The following is a 17788-nucleotide window of genomic DNA, read 5'->3' on the forward strand; positions in this document are numbered from 1 at the left end:
CAGCTTAAACATTTATGACAGATCGCGACAGTTTTCAAATGTCTTTAGCAACTTTGCTGGTACGGCATCCTTTAAGCTACGGAGGAGGGATCGTGTGGTCTTGGTAGAGTTACTACTGCACACTGACCTTTTCAGAGCCACCTGATGGAAATGTCACATTTCCATGTCTCACCACGAGAACAAAGTGTGTGTGTGTGTGTGTGTGTGTGCGTGCGTGCGTGTGTGTCTGTGTTTAGACAGTGTGTGTGAGGCAGGGGACAGGCAGACTGGAACTTTCCCCTCTGAATTCATTCAGGAAAAAGCAAAGGAGGGGAAATGGAACACTGACTAACTGTATTATTTGACTTGAGATAATACTAATAACAGCAATACATCTGAAATGATGAATGTCAATGTAAACTGCATTATAGTGCCTTTCAGCTCATTGTCTAAAAAAACACATTAGCTGCAATGCAGAGCAGGGATTCATTTCTTTATTTTTACTCTCACCAATACACTGCATCAGTGTTCTGCTTTTATTGCTGTGGCCTACCCAGGGACTGCCGATGAGAATGTGCTCATAGCTAGTGCAATACATAAAATTTATGTTGTACTTCATGTGAAATTGCAGATGGTTCTTCACATAACAAAATAAATGAGTTAAATTTGGTCTGTAATATTGAAAGATCATTAGATGGCTAGAACTGAATGTGCCAGACTGGAAATATTACCAGGACTCTGGGGAACCCCCCATATCCCGATAAATGAGATCTTTTAAGAGCCATTTTAGTGGGGAAATTTTAAAGAATGCAAGTAGACAGCAGGTTGTGCTTATTTGCCTCACAGCACATGGCAAGGAAAGGCTTCATGCACACACTCCACCCATTCTTACATTTTTCTGCTTCATTCTAAAGCAAGATTGCCCTCTACTGGTTGTCTGGAGCGAGTGGGTTTTCCTAGTAGGATTCCAATCATATGCTAACCAAGCCCGGTGTAGCTGCTGGCTTTAATTATGAGGCTTGGTGGTTGGTTCAGGTACAGGTAGGGACTTCAGGGAGGGACCTGTGTGTGTGCTGCTCAGTTCTGTAAGTGGGTCATGAAGATGTAAACAGTTGAGGTTGCCCAGCACCAGGGCATTGGCTAAGCTAATTACTGATTGCATTCATTAAAATAATGGGCTTTCCCCCACTGAGAAGTGCCCTCATTAGCTTGGATCACCTCCAGCTCTCCTACAGTAGGCTTATGGACTCCATTGCCACTCTTGACACTGCAGAAACTTGATTCTCCTCCCACCAGTCATTTATTAAAGAACATCTGCTTCCTATTGCATTGAAGCCACAGCATCTCTCCCAGCGGTGACTGCAGTGTGGCCTCGGTCTTTTTGCTCATTCTTGCTTCCTACAGTCTATTTGCAAATAAAACCATTAAAACCGAAGTTCAATATAAAGTCTCAGCAAAGGAACAAATTAGGTGTTGTTTGGTGACATATGAATAGACCTTTCTGCTAACAAGATGCATCTATTGGACAATTGATAAATATCTGCCAATATACAATCGGTCACTGTTGTGTTATTCACATGGTCCTAACAAATACGACCACTCCACCCATAGAGGAAAATAGAGCTGATATAATCTGCTCCACTTAAACGAACAGCTACAGGAGTGAGAGCGTGTTTTGCGCGTAGCAGACTGTGAGCAGTGTGAGTCAGTGAGTGGGCGGTGAGCCCCATGTGGAGTGACAGCAGGCCCGGGGCGCCGTGTCCCCTCTCCAGACCCAGCCAGCTCTGGGAGCCGTTTCCGTCCTCGCCGCCAGCGGCCCCAGGCCCGATCAGGCGGAAAAAGACACAGCCACACTTCCAGTACAGGAAGGTCAAATCCGGCGGGCGGGTGGGCGTGATTGATGGGTGCAAGGCGGGGGACCCTGTCAGAGTGATGCGCTCCGTGAGGTCTGCATAGCTGCGATATGCAGGTATAAATATCACTGTGTACAACAAATATGACTATCATTTAATTATTTCAGAGAGACAAAATGGTTTGGGGTGGTTCTGCACCAGGAAGTGGCATTCCTCCATCACCTACAGGAAGAGTCACAAAAAACATGCTTTTGTTAATTTCACAAAGACAATTAAGGATTTTTACCTCCTCACTTGACCTTCCCACTATGTCTAGAGGGGTCTTGACATCTGGTTTGGAGACCTGTAAGACCTTCCTGTAAGGGTTCCACAGCTGGTCTGATAGTAGATAGATGTCTTGTAGTAGATGTTGTTCTCCTTGAACCACAGTACCCCTAACCTGGAGTGTAGCGTGGTGCCACACTCTGTAGAGTAGTCAGGTAAAACACTGCTTTATGCATGTGCTAGTGTGACGGAAGCTAATATACCGAATCACTCATGGTTGCTTTTACATTACTCCAATGGTTGATTTGGTTTGGCATGTTGTGCTGTGAGATCAGGAAAGCTTTTCCTCACAGTCATTTAAAACACTGCATATGCACTTGTATCAGATGTGCTTGAGCGCTTATCTTGCCACAGTGTTTTAGCTTCATGCTTTATCACTGATCCGCTACGCAGTTATCTGCGCTGTTGCAGCTCTAATGATATGCTTTATATGTAGCTTGCCATGATGGCCCTGCAGTTCCTTCTGGATAAGACCATCTGTCAGCGGAATAAACACTATCCAATGAAATGTGTACCGTACTGTGTGCAGATAACAAAGTCTTTTCTATTTTTAAACCTAATTGAATACCGCATACAACATTTTAAATAATTGAATAAATACTGGTAAAACAATTCTCTAATTGGTAGCTATTTATTCTGCTATGTGACAAATATTCATGAAGATGCCTTTTTCTAATGCCATTTGGATCAGTAGTAAAGCACTCTGGACCTGTCAGTTTAACACCACCCAGTTCAGCAGCATGAATTAAATTGTATAAATAATTTGATGTGCAACAGTGTTTCTGTGGGATAATTTCCCTTCTGAATTAAGCCAAAATACCGCTGCTACAGTTGGTTGTGTTATGGATAAATTATTATTCTCAAATATATGTATGTAGGTATGTGTTCAACAGAATGACAGATATTTATTGTTATCTATAAATGTTATCTTTATGCTATTTGTATTAGCACAAACTGAGATTTACATCCTTACTGTACTTGCTTGTGTTTTGTAGGACAAAGTGGTCCTTCCACATGTTGTACATAAACATCAATCACGAAGAATGTGTGATCCTTTCAAATATGAACTGCTTGCATGTGCATGTGCACACACACACCCACACACACACACACAAATACACACACAGGGCTTTGCTTGCACGACTGCCAACAAACAAATGTGAATTGGTAAAGACAACATACGGTTCTCTGAAAAAGAAAAAAAATTAAAATCCCTCGTCTGCACAATCCAGTCACAAGATGAATTGCTCCCTGTACGCCCACCTCCACAGTTTCCAGGCTCACCCAGCATACACACTGCATATCCAACAAACATTAAGACTCCAACAGTATGTGTACACCAGTTAGTCTTTTCAGTAGGAGGTCTCTGGGCAATGCATTTCTGTACTATTGCTCTTACACACAAAACACAGCCATTTCATATTTTTATTTTTGTTTTTTATTGAACAACCTATAATTCTATTATTTCGGAATACAGGAGACAGAACGGACATGGCTCACATGCAGATGAAATTAATAAAAAAAACTAATGACACACGGACACAAAAATGACTTAAACATAATTGAGTTTCACCTCATCTTGGATTTGTCTTTTCAAGTAAAGGTTGGAAACTCTGTACATTTTATTATTCCTCACTTTTTTCAACTCACTCTAAAATTGAAGTATAATGCCAGATGGCCAACGTTTACTGAGTATTGTGAATACCTTCACATTGAAATACCAAGTAATTTCAATAGTGTACTTACATTGGTTATGTTTAGTCTTTGTCTGCCATTTTGTTTTGCAGTTTTTTGTTTATTGCAGTTTGTGTTGCATTTTTTTATGCAGCTCATTTTCCATCAGAAGAGCTTAATCTTCAATAGTAAGAAAGACTGTAATCACAGACAGTATACTGTTGAAGAACATGTAATGACACAATGTTCTAGCACTAACAAAGGGGTTGCAGCAACAAGGTGTTATTTTTTTTGCAGACTGTATAGTTGTCATGACACTGAACATCACATATCCATTAAATTGGAACAACAACCAAATGGAGGAAAATTGTATACACAAAAAACACTGGAACTTAATAGCAGAGTATATACCGCTGAAATGTTTCCCTATGACCATATTTTTTTACATGTATTATTCATACTGATAATAAATACTATTCATATAATTGAATGTTTCAATTAAATCAGCAACCTTAAGTGTGATTCATAGGTAAACTCATAGCTAGCATTGATATGTGGACTTGATGTATTGAGTTTAACATCTTTTAGTCGTAATACTTCTTAAAATAATATTGGTTTTCTTCACTTACAGTGGGAATAACCCAAAATGCTGTACAGGAAGATCTGTGGCAGTAGGAACTGAGACTCCGGTCTGCATATGTGTCTAATAACAGTGCACTGAAAACGGTAGGGCAGTTGGACAGAAACCAGCTCCAGGGCATCTGTAGGTCTACTGCTGGCCAAATGGAAATCTATCAACGTCTCCAAACACTGACAACACCTCGCTGGAACTGCTAAAGGAGTGCTTAACAGTCCAGTCACACTCTTTAAAACAAATTACAGCTTTTTGTTGGAACAATGAATCTTGATTTTCTGTTAAGATCATGGGAACAGCACTGATACGTTTAATCACAAGAACTCACTGAATACACTGAAAGCAGAATTAAAAACCCAAATCTTTTTCAACGGGCATCTGAAATGGCCTTTGTCCAATGACAGTGTGTTTGTTTGATGCAGAATACTTCATAAAAGAGCTCGAGAGGTTTGCTTGTTTGCCTGGCAGCCAACGTAATTAAAGGTCCTCACTTTGCCCTGGGGGGGTTTGGGGTGGTGGTTAAGAGACTGGGCCTCTAAGGGAGCCTCATGTGAATGTTACATACACAGTCCTGGTTTTATGTATAGTGCTGATTACTTGGCACGATACATAATGTACACAGTGCAAACACAGGGCTTGCATAAAGGTGCTCTCTCTCTCTCTCTCTCTCAAAGCAATCCATATACTACTATGCATAAGAATGCTATGTATATATATATATATATAAATAATAATAAAAAAATAAATCAATAAAAACAATGACCATTAATTAAGATGTAAAGGACAAAGTTCATTTGCATTTATCCAAAGATAAAAAAAAGTATTTTATCGGTAAAAAATAAAATAAAAAAAAAGACTACTCATGGTAAGTTAAGTAATTCTCTTTCACACTTTCGCTTTCCTTCTCTGCACACATTCATTTGCCGAGCCTTTCCTCCGTCAGATAGAGAGACCTAGGTCGGCTTTGCAGTAATTTGTTACCTGCCTGGGTTGTCCTTAACAGAGGGACTCTATTGACCCCCCTCCCCACCCCACCCCCCCACCCCCCCACCTTGTTGGCAGAACATCAGCAGTGGGCAGATGGCTGAACCACACAGGGGATCCCAGGCTGGGCCTTCCAGCCCCAAAAAGCCACATAATTAACGAGAGCCTCGCTCAAAACCTGGCAAGCCTCCGTGGTCCTTCTACTGCACCACCTCCATATTCTGTGATTAATTGGAGCGGTGCTGGGGTGGGTGGGGGGGGGGTTATGGGTATATTATTGTTATTGTTATTTAAATGTACTTTACTAGGAGAGTGTCTTCCACTCTGCAGCAGTAGCTGCTCCTGCTCCCCCTTCATGGGATTTCAGATGTCAGGGTTGGATTAAGTGAGGGCAACAGCAACTTTGGCAACCATTCATTGGGCACTTTCCTGTGACAAGGTTGAGACATGTAATTGAATTTCTCAGGACTGTAATATTTTTTGCTCCGTTCTTTACCATCGGCCTGTCTATCATGTCTACCCAGTAATGTGATCTGTACAATCTAACATTGCACTAAATTTTGTTTAAATTACTTCAAAGGGGTGTCTGAGTTGATCTTTAAATCGTCATCTGGAATCACGTGTGATTACAATACAAGGTACTGTGTTTTACAAGCCTATTCATTGCACACTCACAAGTGCTTAATTACAGTAAGGCAGCTGACCTTGCATTTAGTTCAATATATTTAGATCCACCATGAGAGATAACATTAGCAAAAATAGGACTGAGTTGATTTAGACCAATGTGGACAGTTAACGAACGTGGCCTTTTGTTGAGTCTTACCCGTTTGTCTTCTAAGACTGCTTTGTTCATCCCCAGTTCACAAAAAAAGTCCCCCGCAACACAACAGTGTCATGTTTTGTACCGGCATTCACATATACACAAGTGACACAAGTGAACGTTTCAAAAGGGGGGGAAAAAGCGAAAAGTCTTGACTTTGCAGTTTTGCTGGTGTCACGTGACGGGTCGTCGGCTGTATAGTCTGTTGAACTTGTTTCATAGCTTTTGTTGGGAGATTAACAGAGCACACACAATGTGGAGCTAGACCCAGGCGGCCACAGACAGGCTCAGTCCTGGTAGAAAACACGCTTTGGGTCTACGGCTCCAGTCAGCGCCACCACTATGGCACTCTAGCGTCAGTACATCTGATCGGAGCCTTTCTCACCAAGATCTTCGGAATTTGCTCCACTGTTGCCACCGCCACTACAAAGAAGGGGGGGTTCGTTCTCAAATTTCTTCCTACCCCCTCCAATGAAACCTTACCTTGTTTCCAGGAGCACCATCAACCAACACAGTAAGTCACAGACAACACCATATTTCAGCAATTTCATTTCATCCAGTTCAGTTTTTGTGACTGAGTTTCTGTTTTTTCTTAGTTTGTTTGCTCACTTTTAGAGGCGAGACGTTATAGTGTACTGGTGCTCTGTTGGATCGAGGATCCTCTTTATACTTGGTGCTGACTCACACTTGCCTATGTGGGAAACTGGGCTCACGTGTGGAGGGGAGCTAGGGGTGGTCGGGGCAAGGCTGGTAGAAGGTGGTAACTGAACGCTGAGACAGAGAGAGACGGGGGGCCTCTAACCAGATCAGGCCACTTGGAGCCTGATGAGGGGATCACCTCTCACAGTAGTGCAGGGTAAAACTCTGAGACACCTTCTTCTCGCCAATGCCCCAGGGCTCCAGCTCCAGCTTGTCCTCCTCCTCTGCCTCCTCCTCCTCCTCTTCCTCCTCTTCCTCATAGTGACTGGCCTCCTCGATGGAGGTCTCCATGTGGTAGCTGTAGGGCTGGCCCTCAGTGTACTCGTAGATGGTGGGCAGGCTGCTCTTTAGACTACAGCGTCTGCGCAGGGCTACCAGCAGAGGCTGGGGCATGGTGAAGATGTCCACATTGTTGCCCAGGTCAATCCAGGCCAGCGTGGAGAACTTCTTTGGGTCCTTCATGACCTCAGACAGGTCCTTGATGATGGCCAGGGTCAGACGGTTGCCATTGAGGGCGAGGGTGGCGAGTTTGGGCAGGCTGCCGAGGAAGGGCAGCAGGAGCCTGAGGTTCTCGTCCTGGAGCTCGGTGAAGCTCAGGTCCACGGACACCAGCATGTCGCCATTGTTCTGGAGGTAGTAGACCACACGGTGGACATCCCTGTTGGAGAGTGGGATGCCCGACAGGTCCACAGTGTCGTTGGACAGCTTCTTCTGCAGTGTGGTCTTCAGACTGGGGGAGAAGGAAAAAATGAAATATAAGACGTTTGATTTCCAAATGTATACGTTACCTTCGAACTTCTAAACCAGTGCTGTGAAATGCTTGAAAATGATGGCGGTACTGACGTGATTGGAGTGAGCATCAGTATTCTTTCACTCCCTCCATTTTGTCTTTTTCCCTCGTAGCTCATTTGCATAGTATGTTGCGTCAGAGGAAGTCAGCCAATTGTCTCCTTGATTGCGCATTCACATATCACCCAGCAGCTAACAATGTAAATTATCTTTATTTTGTGTGTGTGTGTGTGTGTGCGTGTGTGTTAATTGCGTAAGCCCTCCCATAATGAGTCCCTTCCCGTTCATTGATCTGAAAGGAGCCATGTTATGTCTTGACTGTAGAAGCCACTTAAAATGTGTCAGTTTGTACAGAACCGATTGATTGCGTAGCCTGCTGGCCGCTGATGTGCAAAGCTCCGGACTCCCTGGGGTTCTGGGGGGCGGGTGTCGGCGGGTGACAGGAGATGGTGAACAGGAAATATCAGCTGGAGCCACATGCCAGAACCCAGTACAGCTTAGGAAACAAAGCATTAATTGCACTGTAAATCCGGAACCATTACACAACAGCATAGTGACCCGAAAACCCAGACCCCTCACTTGCTGGATATGTACAATTAGAGGTGTATCTATTACACGGATGTGTGATACCCTATACCAAATCTGTTCTAAAATAAAGAAACATTCTCCTAACATGTGGATGACTTAGTGGAAACATAACCCTAATTGCTTCAGTAAGCTACATAAATGAATATGCTACAAAAATATAAAGTGTATTAGCCACTGTGGATTAGGTCGTCTGCTAAGCAAAGAAATGATAATGCAATACTATGATCCAGAGTTGGAGCAGAAGAAACCTATTAGCTGGGTCCTTTGTTAATCTTGCGCTCACTGAAACCTACAGGATGGAACAAATGAACAGAACGTGCAGGCTTTTCCTCTGCACTCGTGTGGGATGTGGGATGTCGTGTGAGAGCATGGAGCCTGGGGATTGGGGTTGGATTGAGGGATTTCTGACCCCACTTATATCCTCTTATGGTGTCCTGGGAACTTTATGGCTCATGTCATTTTGTGTTACCCCTGTTGTATTAGAGGAAGGGTGGATAGAGCTGAGTGTGGAAAGAGTGGCGAGTGCGCTGACCGTCCCCATTGTGCCGCCCCATGCCCCCGTCACACAAAGGCCCCCAGCTGTCATCACAGAGGTAGCTCCACTTTGTCACTGTGGGGTCAAAGGTCAAGCTCCCTGGTTCGGAGTACGTTTAATTTGCCTGGCCTTCCTGACGGGAGGCCGGGGTGAGCAGGGAGAGATGTAGGGATGAGCATGCACTCGTGTGAGAGGCTGCTGCTGATCTCAGATCCATATGGGACCAGAGAGAGTACGCCGATGGCAGTTTGCCATGGACGTCATGTCAATGGTGCCAAATGCAAAAATAAAAGGGAGTGCTCTTAAAAAAAAATTCAGCAATATACATCCAATTTTGGCAAGAAAAAACACCTTCTGACATTCTGAACTACAGATTCAACTCAAACGCCCAAGCGCCCCGTCTTTGTGTAGGCCTAATCCTTCAGAACCAAAGAGGAACCTCTGGTAGAAGAGACACTGCTGTTGCCTTGAATATGATGTAGTCCCCTTTCCCTCAACAGCTGTCTTATTTCAGAGAACAATGGTGGGCCACAGATTTGTTTAAAGGGAGATTATGTAATATTTTCTCACTCAGTGCGTGGTATTATACTTAATGCCTCTCATCGAACTAATTAAACCCGGTGGAGCCAATAAAAAACCCAGCCACAGCCAGATTAAAAATTCATTTACAAGATGACTAGGAAATATTTATAATCCAGATGGTTGCATAGTTGTTTTGTACACCCTCCCCCCAGTCTGCAGACTCATAAATTTGCTGTCTCTGGTCATTATACCTGCCACTCTCTGTTCTGCATAAGCCAGGAAAAAGGCCCTTCAGCTAACCGGAGCCAGGATTTGTGGAGCTATCGATTTCTGTACTGAAGCACAATTAATACACTCAGCCTCCTCACCCAGCTCTCTGGCGAAGGTGCCCTGAATAATGGTTGAGCTCGTACTCAACAGTTTTCACAATAAAAAAGACATAGCATGTTTTTTGAATGTTGGCAATGTAAGGCATAAACAAATTAGATATACAGCAGTCATATTGATCCTTTGTGCCTTCATTTCCATATAATTTCCAGCACATACACTGAGGGAGAGCTCAGCCCTGTTGTAGAGACCAGCAACTATGCTGGTCCCCACAACGCTGCTTATCCAGTCCTCGGCTTCTACGCCGGTTCAATCATCTCATTCACAGTGTGCTTCATCACTGTGCTTCATCAGTGAGCTTCATCACTGTGCTTCATCACTGTCTATCGATGCATGCATGGAATTAGCCAACTTGTTTGTCTTCTGCTCGGGCCAAGTAATCAATAGTTCCTGCATGGGCTCAGATCAGTGATGTTGCTGGGGTCCGGGGTTATTTTGGGTTCAAACCCCCCAGAAATCAATTTCATGAAATGCTAGCAGCAAAATAATTATTTCCAAGTGTTTTCATTGCTTTATGTCACTACAGAGCATATAGAGAGAATTGTTCAAGGCTGAACAGAATTAAGGGAGCTGTATGTGGGTTGGAGTCTGTAGTTTGAGGCAGTTCCTGCATCACACAGACAGGTACTTGTGAAGCTGGAACAGCTCCATTTGGCTGTGCACTCTGCACAGAGCACCCCAGGCGTGCCTCTTTCAGACAGTACGTGCCCTGAAACAGCAGTCTGGACATCGGTGTGTTCTGAGGAACAGTGTGAAAATATGGATTACAACTTGACTTGGGACCAGCAGACAGCCAGTTCAAATCAATAGTGAGAGCATGGAAATAGCGCTTCAATTATAACTGCTTCAGTATATATAAAATATCTCAATCTGATCTATGGAAGCTGATTACCTCTGAAACTCTGATTACTAAACTAATTGGTTAATAAACTGTGGCAACAGGTTCACCCCTATACAGAGGAAAAGATGTTTTGTTTTTCTTCTCCTAGACTTGTCATGTGTGGACTGGTTGTATCTTTGTATTTGCATATATTTGCATTTTAACAGAAGGATAAACCAAAGGAGATGAAAGTGCCACTCCAGTCAGCAATATTCTTTTCACATCCGAATAGTGAGCAGCCTTTTCAGATAATCCAGACTGAATATTTTACTTAATGTTCTCTCCTTCCCACCCTATGTAAATGTTATATTACTGTGGACATATTTTCTTTGTCATATCATAATAGCACTGCTTCTGTTGCAGTGAGCACAAAATGATGAAATTATCACCAAGTATGTATTTGCTCATTCACAAGCTATAATCCATTAATTCCTAATCAGAAAATACTATTTAATACTGGTCTAATGAATAATAATCTATGAACCGTCTTCGTTATTGTAACTGCAAGTGCAGACTCTGAAAGAGCACAGCACTTGGGAGTTAATTCAGAGAGCATCCCTCTCCCACCCAGGGATATCAGAAAGGCAGGCAGGAGTGTGAACAAACACACACAGGTCCGTTCACAAACACCCAGAGCACTTTGGTGCACATTTGTTTCTGCAGATAATGCAGATTATTAGGTGAAATATGAACCCTGAGGGACTTTGGTTCAATTGCTGGGCAGGGGAGCTACAGAAGAATTGTATTGTAACACACTGTCTATGCAGCAGATGATAACTAATGTGATCCTTGCATAAATCCATCAAAAAGACACAATATACATATGCAGTTACCAGTATTGTCTGACCTATTAAAAAAATAATTTTGAAATCAAATATATGCACATAGTGGTTAAAGTACATGAGTGGGACCCGCAAGATCAAGCCTACAGCCCCTGAAACTTAACAGCATTATACAGCAATATGACCCAGCAGCTTTGCTCTGACCCAGACATGCAGAACAGATTATGCACAAATATCGCTTACAATTACTCTATTTCCTTTGCTCTAGCTAACCCATTTTCCAAGAAAAGAGTTAGTGTTGCAAGTGCATGATGGGAACTGTGGTAAAATACGGAATTGACATCACGTATCTCGAGGGCAGCAAATCAATAGCATTTAGAAACAGCTTAAAAAAAACAAAAACAATTCCCACACCTTTTTGCATCTAAGTGATAAACAAAAATTACAAATGTGAAAGGGTTTATTTTGCATGAATGAAAAAAACTAATTAGACTGCATTACATTAGCACTGTTAGACTTTGTACTATTCAGTGAAACAATTCAAAATGTACATTTTACTTGCTTAGCCAGGTCACATCTTACACACTTGACATTATTTGACATACAATCCATATTATTCAGGTGGATATTGACTGCAGTGATTCAAGTACCAAGTATAAGGGTACAGCAGCAGTGCCCCACCAGAGAACTAAACAGTACAGCCTCAAAATTGGAAGACCAGTTCTCTAACCCTTCTGCTACACTGCCACCCAATTGCTATAGCACAGATAAATATGGGGCATAAGAAAAGCCTTTCCATTGGAAATAATTCAATGGGATTACAAACACTAAACCATAACTAACCATTGCAGGTTTTGTTGGGTCCTCTTAATATATTCAGATAGAAAACGGGCTGTACCTGCTGGCCATTTTTTGTGCAGTTTGGAACTCATTAGCAATATTTTTGTGCATTAGCAATATTGAGAAAACAAAATCTGTGGTATTTGTTTTTTGCAAGCAAAGATGAGTGTGAATCGAGATGCCACAGTCAAAGTGGGGTTGGGGAAAGGAGGCTACAGAAGAGTTTCTCTTGGAAAAAGACCTTGGCTGAGATCCTGGTTTATTGAGCAGTTAACACTGTTGTGTTCAAGAGCACAAGAAACATCTATAAGGTTGTGGATTCACCCTTGAGCCACATGAGTGGAATACTAAAGGCAGTACTGTTTGAAAACATGCAAGCACCACTGGAGCTGAAAATGTATAAATCCATTGTACATCCCAGTTTCCACAGGATAATGTTAAAGCCCCCTCCACCCAGAAAGGAGAATGACATGTGAACAGAGTTAATATCTGTTTGGACTAGCCATCCTGAAGGTCATAATCCTCATGCTTCCTTTAAAAGGTACCTGGCATTTGGAGTGCTGATTTTTGAATGTTGGAATATGGTTTTAATGACATGGTAGAAGGCTCGCTGTGGGCTGCCCATCAATTTGCTGCCAGTTGAGTCAGGATGGGAAGGGTGAGCTGAATACTAAGGGCATCGGCGCCCTGCTGGGTGAATAATGAGAGCACAGATTGGTGCACCCAACTGTCTATTATACTCCAGTTTGAGGACAACAGGCACTGGATACTTTTTAATCACTAATGTAAATAGCAAGCCCCAAAAAAATACATTTAGATTTTAGAGAAAAGGAAATATCCATGGAAGCTGGAATCTGTTTCTCAGATATTAATACTCTTCACAGCTTGTATACTGCATCCAATGTATCTGGCTCTGGTATCATACCTATTGAATATTTCTCATAATGACTTATTATTCATTTCTGGGTAGGCTATTGAGCCTGATGCATTTAAAATTGCTTTCATTGTCAGACAATTGTGTTGCAATTCCAACCAAAGTGCAGTTATTTATTTCTGAAATACCCTTCAGTTGTAATTTTGTACTTCATTGATTGATTGATTGATTTTCTGTTATTCATTTATGTCAACCCTAGATTAAGACTTCTGCACCAACAACAAAAGAAAAAACCATGGGAATTTCTTCTAAATACTAAGTCTCCATTGTGGACATGCTTTTGCTACAGTCCACACTTTAAAAACAGCAGATTGTGTTGGAGAGAATGAGATCATGAGCATGTGGTATTGCCAGTATCCCGGTGTCGATGATTTAGACTCCCTTAAAAACCCCGCTTTGTTGAGCTCATTGCCTCCCAGCAACCGGTGAGTTACGGCGACATCTTATTTCACAACCTGTCCCCATTTAGACAGACGTTTCAGCAGACGTTTTTAAGCCACCATGACAGCCAAAAACACAATTTAAAAATATTTTTGGAAGTTTGTGTTCTTTTATCTAATCTCATAGGGAACGTCAAACGAAACACACTCCTGTTGTTGTCTTTTCCCGTCTGTAGTACACTGCAAGCATATTGGTTGTCTTCAGACATCTTGAGCAGACAGAGCTGTGGCCAGCACGTGGGTGAACAATATTCATAATAATAAAATAAAACATTCATGCAATATTCTCCTGACCTGAAAAGCGTCTTCTGAGGACAATGGCACAGATGATGGCTTTCAGTCAGCTGTGAGACGAGCCAGAATTTGTAATTCGCCACAGCCAAGAGCGACTCATAAGGAGGAAGAAATCAGTCTGCTAAAGCCTCCTCACAGCGTCCATGCTCACCAAGCTGGATTCATTAGTGGAGGAAGACAACGACACAGGCAGGCAAGAAATCAGCTAGTAGTGCCAGAACACACCAACCACAGCTGGACAACACCCCACATCTTCCAACACACACCAGCAAGTGTCATTCATAAATATTAGAGGCATCGGACAAGTTAAAGCTCTACAAAAAACTAATAACACACTGTCAGATACAGTATGGGTCATGGAACCAAATACACTATCAATTGACACATAATGCAATAATATTAAAACAAATATTAAATCTTGAAAAAAAAAAACATACTATTGGGATCACAAACAGAGAACACGCTCTGTTTGCCATATCTGTACACAAGTGCTGGAGCCACCTATGTCACTGCGTCAGTGAAGAAATCTGTCAATCAGCTCATCTGATGATTATTAGTGTGATCTTGATGAGGATAAAGCTGATTAGATCTCTAAGAAGGAAAGGCTACGTCCCTCCCTCCTCCACCTTCAGTGCTGGAGTGATCTGACAGCTCTGACCTAAATAAGCTCATCATCTCTGAAGTGTGCCCCTCCCGTGCCGCCCCTCCGTGTACAAGGCAGCGGGCTGCTGGTTGAACACACCTGCTTCAGAAACTGAGGCTCCAATGACAATTGCGGTTTAAAAAAAAAGAAAAGAACAGTCACTTAATCTCCTTAAGTGGCAATAAAACTGGGACCTGCTGTTCTTGAACAGTACATGCATTTGCAGTCACCTTGACAGAAGGCCAGCCGCACAACCTGTACAGACATCAAGGCCCTCCAAGCTGTTTCTCAAAGCTGTACCACATTTAAGCTGTCCCTCAGACAACAAGCCTTACTGAGACTGGAGAGAACCCACCAAAAAAAAATCCTCCAGTACCCTCCAGTAACACATTTTTTGACATTTAAATATTATGGAAATGTGCTGGTGAAGAAACCATAATTCACAGAATAATGGACAGCAACCATAATTTCAAGGGATTAATACGATGTCAAGCAAAATTTAAGATAAAATATAAACATAAAATGTACACACTCTGTCAGAGAACACCAGCAAACAGAAGCCCTTTTATCAAATTAGAACCATGTCAAGAGTACAAATGTCTAGACACAATTATTTTGGCTTTTCTGCTTTATTTTGCAAACAATCCCTGTGGCAATAGCTAGTTGCTTCTTGCCTTTGTGCAGAAGAACATGAGATAGTGTTTTCAATGTGCCCTAACCTGGATCCAACCCTTCATATAATCAGTCATATTCCAATTGCACATTCCTTCCCAGACGTCTGCATTATGTTAACAGTGCAGTTCTGTTTCCCTGTGCTTTATGCAAATGACCACCGAGTCCCCATGTTACAAATCCTTGAAGCTTGTGAACAAGCAGTGTGAGGCAGGTATAGAGCTGGAGTTCATTATTTACACTGGTGTGTGCGTGTGTGTGCATGCGTTGGCGTGTGTGTGCAAATGCTATAAGAAACACAGAAGCAGGCTCCCCATTATGCTTTCATTAATGTGAACGGCACAGAGCCTGGCAAGGCTACTAGCCTACTCTATTACAGGATCTCATTCCGCTCCGTTCTTGTTCCCTTCCCTCTTTTCTTCTCCTCCCTTTTATCCCTTGCTGCCTATTACTGACCAGAAAGCTCATTTCATCTCCAGCAGCAGATGATCTAATCACCCGGCAGCGCTGCAGTCCTCCTGGGGGAAGGCTGGGTGCGCGCCCCTGCACCCTGTCCTCCTCCTCCTCTGGCCACAGACACAGGCAGGGCACACACTGGCACAAACAGGCACGTACAGCACACACTGCTCCCCTATCCGGTCCTGCGCTCACACTGCCGCATCGCCCCGCCGTTCACACAGCCTCGCCTCCTCTCCCAGATCTACATTAGAGGAGGAATTTACAGCAGGCTGACTTCCTCTTTACAGCCAAACAGGAATGAAAGGAGACAGGAGAAGGAGCGAGCGGGAGGGCACGGGCGGTCGCACGGACGAGCCAGACGGGCGCGTCCGTCTCTGTCGTCTCTGCCGTCTCTGCCGCACTGCTTTCCTGCGTCACATCTCCCTGAGCCGCTCTGCGCATTCTCCTCGCCGTGAGGAGACGTGGTCTGCATTACACAGCGCGCCGCCGTACCTGTTCGCCCGCAGATCACAGCGATAACAATGTCACCCCCAGGAGCCTGACATCAATCTGCCCGACAGACAGCTCAGGCAGGGCCTCTCCTCGGGCCGCTCCGAGGAGCGGGCTGTTGCCCTTGGCCGGTGACTGAGGGGAACTGGGGGTCTAATTAAAAATTCGGTGAGGGCCGGGGGCTGGAAAAAACCTTCAGCGGATGCGGGAGGCTTCACCATATGGCTGAAGGGGGGGGCTCCGGGCAGGGCTCGACAGAAGCTACGCTGTGAAAAAGCGGGCTGCTCATCCAACTTTATACTCATCCAACAGTCAGCTGCCTAAGGTCAAAGCACAGCAAAACATTGTTCTCTGTGCATCGTACTGAATACAGTCCATCGGATCTGTGCAACAGTGCAACATATTGTACAGAAGCCGTTACCATGTCCATCCATCCATCCATTATCGTAACCCGCTTATCCTGAACAGGGTCGTAGGGGGGCTGGAGCCTATCCCAGCATACATTGGGCGAAAGGCAGGAATATACCCTGGACAGGTCGCCAGTCCATCGCAGGGCAAACCATTACCATGTATTTCAGAGAAATGCTTGAAAGCAGTATCCCCTCTAAATAATGTACATTTAAACAAGTGTATTAAACAACAACACACCTGGATTTCAGGGGAAGAGCTGTCAAGCAGGCCATCATCAGGTTTTGGTGATTGGATCTATGGACATGGATCTCCTATTAAATGAGGCTATTAGGCAAAGCAATGCCAATTTAAGAGCAGCATCCTCTGAGCATCTTCTCCCCCAGTGGGAATGAATCACTGGCACATTAGGGAACCAATCCATCCTTTGGACAACACTCTGGTATCAACTGCCAAAGGCTGGCTGGCTTTCTGTGTAGGCGGAAAGAGGGCAAGGGAGAGAAAACCATGCTTCCTGTTCAAAAAGTAGACTCTTTTTTGGGATGGACGTTCCTCTGAAATGTACACTTCCAAGCAGGCAGGGACGTGCCATCGCGCACTCACTTCAATTGCCTTTACATTTCCCCATTACCTTGTCCCATCTCACAAACTGCCCGCTGATTATTTTACAGCAGAGGACATTACAAGAGTCCTCTGTGCACATATCGCTTTTTTTCCCCCTTCGTAGCGCCTGGCAACGACTCTCAACTGCCATTTAAATCAGAGAGTGCCGGGCAGAGCCTGAGCCAGAATGGGATTTATAGTCCTCGCCTGCCTCCCCCAGCTATCTACAGCATGAAGGCAGATTATGTCACCGGGCCCTGCGCTGCTGCTCACATCCCCCCACAGAGAGCAAATGGCAGCCGGGCCGGGGGTGCGAGGAGACACACTCTGAGCACTGTAAAGCCAGGCCTCCTCTCGGGTAAGACCTCGCATCGTGTCCCCTATCAGATGACTGCAAGGTCATGACCTGCATTCTGCTTCTCTCTCTGCCCACCACCCACTTCCTGGCACTATTCCTCTCATGACGCAGCTCCTCCCTGTCTGTCAGATTATCCCCAGCTCAGGCCAGGGTGCTGGGATAAACCGCCCACCATCAAAGGGTCGTTTGAGTACCCTC

The 17788-nt window shown here is 43.9% G+C and overlaps 2 protein-coding genes across 3 annotated transcripts in view; one reads left to right on the forward strand and one right to left on the reverse strand.

Annotated features, from left to right (window-relative positions):
* Positions 1–17788, forward strand: part of LOC133140614 (glutathione hydrolase 1 proenzyme-like) — a 67610-nt gene that overhangs the window by 4875 nt on the left and 44947 nt on the right. The window lies entirely within an intron of this gene.
* The window catches only part of LOC133140970 (leucine-rich repeat-containing protein 75B-like), a 38663-nt gene continuing 26596 nt past the window's right edge, over positions 5722–17788 (reverse strand). Inside the window, exon 4 of the mRNA XM_061261304.1 lies at positions 5722–7697. Coding sequence (XP_061117288.1) covers positions 7103–7697 — 595 coding nt within the window. The 3' untranslated portion in view covers positions 5722–7102. The remainder of the gene's footprint in view (positions 7698–17788) is intronic.

Source organism: Conger conger, chromosome 11 (assembly GCF_963514075.1).
Source record: "Conger conger chromosome 11, fConCon1.1, whole genome shotgun sequence".
NCBI classification, from domain to species: domain Eukaryota; kingdom Metazoa; phylum Chordata; class Actinopteri; order Anguilliformes; family Congridae; genus Conger; species Conger conger.